At 42.4% G+C, this 6000-nt stretch overlaps 1 protein-coding gene across 1 annotated transcript in view; it reads left to right on the top strand.

Annotated features, from left to right (window-relative positions):
- The first annotated feature begins 57 nt into the window (after positions 1–57).
- Positions 58–6000, top strand: part of LOC110501299 (guanine nucleotide exchange factor DBS) — a 71186-nt gene continuing 65243 nt past the window's right edge. Inside the window, exon 1 of the mRNA XM_036958591.1 lies at positions 58–532. Coding sequence (XP_036814486.1) covers positions 454–532 — 79 coding nt within the window. The 5' untranslated portion in view covers positions 58–453. The remainder of the gene's footprint in view (positions 533–6000) is intronic.

The following is a 6000-nucleotide window of genomic DNA, read 5'->3' as shown; positions in this document are numbered from 1 at the left end:
CCAGCCCCCTCTTTTCCTCCTCTCCAGTGCCGACATCCTCCACTCTGCATCTCTCTGTCACTGCAGCTGGGGACATCTGCTTCCATCGCAGCTTCAGCATCCTCCCCATCTCCTCTGCAGCCAGCATCCTATCTCTTCTCTAAAACATTACTCTCTTCTCTCCTTTCTGCAGCACCCCTCTCTCCACTCACATCCTCCACACCATCTGTAGTGCGAGCCAGCCAGGCAAGCCCCCCCCCCCCCCAGTAGCATCCTTACCCTGGGCTAGTGACTGTGCAGTCTCCCCCCTCTTGCCTCTTCTCCCCTGGGATAAGCAGCTACGCCAGTCCCTCTCTCCCTCCACCACAGCATCGGCTGTCTGAAGCACCAGGGAGACAGGCAAGCAGGCTCAATCTCTCTCCAGCCACGGCGTCCCTTTTCTGGTTAACAGGACTCCCGTTCCCCCTCCTGAGGATGATCCTGTGGATGAAGACGGAGGAGATGGCTCTAGGAACGATGCTGGAGAGTCTCCGACTGGTCACCCAAAACATAGGTGTGTATCAACAGCATCGCTAACAATAGAAATCTGAGTAACATACAGGAGGTACTGTTGTTAAGAAAGATTTTTCTGAAATGTACAGCCAAAACGTAGGTAACAAGAGCATGACCAGCCAAAACCTAGGTAACAAGAGCATGACCAGCCAAAACCTAGGTAACAAGAGCATGACCAGCCAAAACCTAGGTAACAAGAGCATGACCAGCCAAAACCTAGGTAACAAGAGCATGCTCATTTTAAACACGTCTGAGAAGATAGTGTCGCCTTACCCAACAGTATGACTATTAAAACATTGCTATATGTGGCGTAGTTGTACACTAATTGGTTTGTATGTTATCCTTGTCAATGACCGACCCATCACTGGTATGGGAGGACACTTAGCTATGTTCTGTGAAGCTGTGTTTTGGAGCTGAAAGGTAACATGTTTTTGTGTATGCAGTGTGATATCGACCGACGTCATCGGCACCTCTGCAGGGGGATGTAACGACTCTGGAATTGGCTTGGTTTTTCCTGCCTGTTGTCATGGGGTGACGTCATGTCTTTACATGTATTTGTTTTAGTGTCAGTACCCGTGCAGCTCTAGAATACTTTGGTTGATAAGTTTAGATCAAATGATAGAGAAGATAGACACATAGAGGATTTTCTCTAACATAACCACCATACCTGTTGTATTACATGGTTACTACTGTATTACAATAACCATGTCAAATAGGACTCAAACATGGGTGTAAACAGAAGATTGTATTCTGTTTCTTTCACCACTATCCTGAAGTTAACAACAGTAAATGTGTAGGTCTGTAACAGGAGACCAGGTGGCCCAGAACATGTTACTTCACGTCTATATCTCTCATCATCTCTCCTGACTTCGAGTTACACATAACATCTCCTCTGTCACTGACATTCCTTCCTACCGTAGCCATGTTTTTACTATATGTCATGTATGTGTAAAAATGGTTTTGGTCATAATGTATATCCATCATACATTTCTACTGTCTTTTGGTGCAGGGTTTACACACAGATTGCAAACATGAACTGTTGCTGTGAGTGTTCTAAGCCTGGTTGTCATGGAGTTTTGTGAGTTTAAAAGATGGTGGGCTATATCAGTTGTGCATTTTATGTGTATTATGGACATCATGTACTTACATATACATAATATCAGGTATTATCTATTAGATATGATCCTCCCTAGCCACAGGATGTACTTATTAGATATGATCCTCCCTAGCCACAGGATATACTTACAGTGCATTGCGAAAGTAATGCCCCCTTGAACTTTGCGACCTTTTGCCACATTTCAGGCTTCAAACATAAAGATATAAAACTGTATTTTTTTGTGAAGAATCAACAACAAGTGGGACACAATCATGAAGTGGAACGACATTTATTGGATATTTCAAACTTTTTTAACAAATCAAAAACTGAAAAATTGGGCGTGCAAAATTATTCAGCCCCCTTAAGTTAATACTTTGTAGCGCCACCTTTTGCTGCGATTACAGCTGTAAGTCGCTTGGGGTATGTCTCTATCAGTTTTGCACATCGAGAGACTGACATTTTTTGCCATTCCTCCTTGCAAAACAGCTCGAGCTCAGTGAGGTTGGATGGAGAGCATTTGTGAACAGCAGTTTTCAGTTCTTTCCACAGATTCTCGATTGGATTCAGGTCTGGACTTTGACTTGGCCATTCTAACACCTGGATATGTTTATTTTTGAACCATTCCATTGTAGATTTTGCTTTATGTTTTGGATCATTGTCTTGTTGGAAGACAGATCTCCGTCCCAGTCTCAGGTCTTTTGCAGACTCCATCAGGTTTTCTTCCAGAATGGTCCTGTATTTGGCTCCATCCATCTTCCCATACATTTTAACCATCTTCCCTGTCCCTGCTGAAGAAAAGCAGGCCCAAACCATGATGCTGCCACCACCATGTTTGACAGTGGGGATGGTGTGTTCAGCTGTGTTGCTTTTACGCCAAACATAACGTTTTGCATTGTTGCCAAAAAGTTCAATTTTGGTTTCATCTGACCAGAGCACCTTCTTCCACATGTTTGGTGTGTCTCCCAGGTGGCTTGTGGCAAACTTTAAACAACACTTTTTATGGATATCTTTAAGAAATGGCTTTCTTCTTGCCACTCTTCCATAAAGGCCAGATTTGTGCAATATACGACTGATTGTTGTCCTATGGACAGAGTCTCCCACCTCAGCTGTAGATCTCTGCAGTTCATCCAGAGTGATCATGGGCCTCTTGGCTGCATCTCTGATCAGTCTTCTCCTTGTATGAGCTGAAAGTTTAGAGGGACGGCCAGGTCTTGGTATATTTGCAGTGGTCTGATACTCCTTCCATTTCAATATTATCGCTTGCACAGTGCTCCTTGGGATGTTTAAAGCTTGGGAAATCTTTTTGTATCCAAATCCGGCTTTAAACTTCTTCACAACATTATCTCGGACCTGCTTGGTGTGTTCCTTGTTCTTCATGATGCTCTCTGCACTTTTAACGGACCTCTGAGACTATCACAGTGCAGGTGCATTTATACGGAGACTTGATTACACACAGGTGGATTGTATTTATCATCATTAGTCATTTAGGTCAACATTGGATCATTCAGAGATCCTCACTGAACTTCTGGAGAGAGTTTGCTGCACTGAAAGTAAAGGGGCTGAATAATTTTGCACGCCCAATTTTTCAGTTTTTGATTTGTTAAAAAAGTTTGAAATATCCAATAAATGTCGTTCCACTTCATGATTGTGTCCCACTTGTTGTTGATTCTTCACCAAAAAATACAGTTTTATATCTTTATGTTTGAAGCCTGAAATGTGGCAAAAGGTCGCAAAGTTCAAGGGGGCCGAATACTTTCGCAATGCACTGTATTAGATATGATCCTCTCTAGCCACAGTATGTACTTATTAGATATGATCTTCCCTAGCCACAGGATATACTTATTAGATATGATCCTCCCTAGCCACAGGACGTACTTATTAGACAGTCAATAATCCTCTCAATCCATCTCATCCTATTAATGTGACTCCTGCTGGACTGGCCTTCTATTGAGTTACACATCTATGGCTTGATCCCGCACACGCACGCAAACAAAGGCATCCTCTAACACCACACACACACACACACACACACACACACACACACACCGGCTCAGTATCAGCTTTAGGCCCAGGGGGACTGCTCTCCAGTGTTGATATTGGCCATATGGATTTTGCTCAGGCAGACTTAGAGAAGTGGTATATCAGTCTGTAACTGTCGATATAGAAATAACAGTTACCAAGGCAACACCAGTGTCAATGTTTTGGCTGTCTGCTCGTTAGAATCATACAAGCTTTTGAGATATTACTCAGAGGGGCTGTAGTTTGTGTGTAGTAGCATGGGCATGAGTAATCTAGTGCTACTCTAGTACTCGAACGGATGTCAAAGCTCCATCTATAAACAAAATCACATAGGCCTGTAGGCTACAACTATTTGGTGGAATGTTGCTTGCAGTGTTCAATGTGGAATTGTTCATGCATTTGGAAAAATCAAAAGAACAGGCAGCATAAACTAAATCAAAACGTCAGTATATCAAAAACAACACATTTTGGTTTGTAACCCTGAAAGAATTGTCTTTTCATCATTTCAAATGATCACTCTGTAAATAACTGTTCCAGGCATGAGATGTGCATGCATCACTTCTCACTGGCAACTTTTTTCATTTGGAAAAATATTCTGTCGTGTTATATTACATGTTATTTTTACTATAAAATAGTTGTGTTGACTGTGGGCTCGGGAAATGTGTGTCTTTCTGCTAAATTAACTAAACAAAGCTATGACATTGCACAGCCATAGCTTTTACTAGAAAGCTCCACTGCTGAGGGTACTGCCTTTTTCAAGATTGTGTTCCACGATATAATATGACCAGTTGATATTACGGTTTCAATAAATGTCATCTTAAATAGTACTTAATTTATTTATGGACTGAATATACAGTACCAGTCAAAAGTTTGGACACACCTACTCATTCAAGGGTTTTTCTTTATTTTTTATTATTTTCTACATTGTAGAATAATGGTGAAGACATCAAAACTATGAAATAACACATATGGAATCATGTAGTAACCAAAAAAGTGTTAAACAAAATCTAAAATATATTTAAGATTCTTCAAAGTAGCCACCCTTTGCCTCGATGAAGTGCTGAGCACTTGTTGGCTGCATTTCCTTCCAACTCATACCAAAACATCTCAACTGGGTTGAGGTCGAGTGATTGTGGAGGCCAGGTCATCTAATGCAGCACTCCATCACTCTCCTTCTTGGTCAAATAGCCCTTACACAGCCTGTAGGTGTGTTGGGTCATTGTCCTACTGAAAAACAAATGATAGTCCCACTAAGCCCAAACCAGATGGGATGGTGTATCGCTGCAGAATGCTGTGACAGCCATGCTGGTCAAGTGTGCCTTGAATTCTAAATAAATAACAACATTGTCACCAGCAAAGCACCATCACACCTCTCCCTCCATGCTTCACAGTGGGAACCACACATGCGGATATCATCTAATTCACCTACTCTGTGTCTCGCAATGGTACGGTGGTTGGAAAATTTGGTCTGATGAGTCCAAATTTGATACAGCCTGGATTTGGACCAAGGTGTCTGTAGTGATACCTCTAGCACAGTGCCTTAGAAGCTTAATGAAGTAGTCACCTGGACTGTGGTGTGTATTGTATGGTGTTAGTGTGTGTGTGTGTGGGGGGTGTGTGTGTGTGCTGTAAGGTGTGTGTGTGTGTGTGTTGTAAGGTGTGGGTGTGTGTGTGTTGTAAGGTGTAGGGGTGTGTGTGTGTGCTGTACGGTGTGTGTGTGTGTGTGTGTGTGTTGTAAGGTGTGTGCGTGTGTGTGTGTGTGTGTGTGTGTGTTGTACGGTGTGTGGGTGTGTTTAGGTATTGTGTGTGTGTTTAGGTATTGTGTGTGTGTGTGGGGGGGGGGGGGGGTAGTGTGTGTGTGTGTGTGTGTTTAGATATTGTCTGTGTGTGTGTGTGTTTAGGTATTGTGTGTGTGTGTTGTATATGCTCTGTGTGTGTGTGTGTGTGTGTGTGTTTTTTGTATGCTCTGTGTTTTTGTGTGTGTGTGTTTTGTATGCGGTGTGTGTGTGTTTTGTCTGTGTGGGTGTGTGTGTATGCTGTGTATCAAATCAAATTTTACTGGTCACATACACATGGTTTGCAGATGTTAATGTGAGTGTAGTGAAATGTTTGTGCTTCTAGTTCCAACATGCAGTAATATCTAACAAGTAATCTAACAATTTCACAACAACTACCTTTTACACACAAGTGTAAAGGAATGAATAAGAGTATGAACATAAAAATATATGGATGAGCGATGGCCGAACGGCATAGGCAAGATGGTATAAAGTACAGTATATACATATGAGACACGTAACGCGCCAATGTAAGGGGGTGCTCCCTCTGCTGTTTCCTGGAGTCCACGATCATCTCCT

The sequence above is a fragment of the Oncorhynchus mykiss genome, chromosome 22, assembly GCF_013265735.2.
Source record: "Oncorhynchus mykiss isolate Arlee chromosome 22, USDA_OmykA_1.1, whole genome shotgun sequence".
Classification (NCBI taxonomy): Eukaryota; Metazoa; Chordata; class Actinopteri; order Salmoniformes; family Salmonidae; genus Oncorhynchus; species Oncorhynchus mykiss.
Note: the sequence above shows the minus strand (reverse complement) of the source record. Positions and strands in the feature narration are given on the sequence as shown.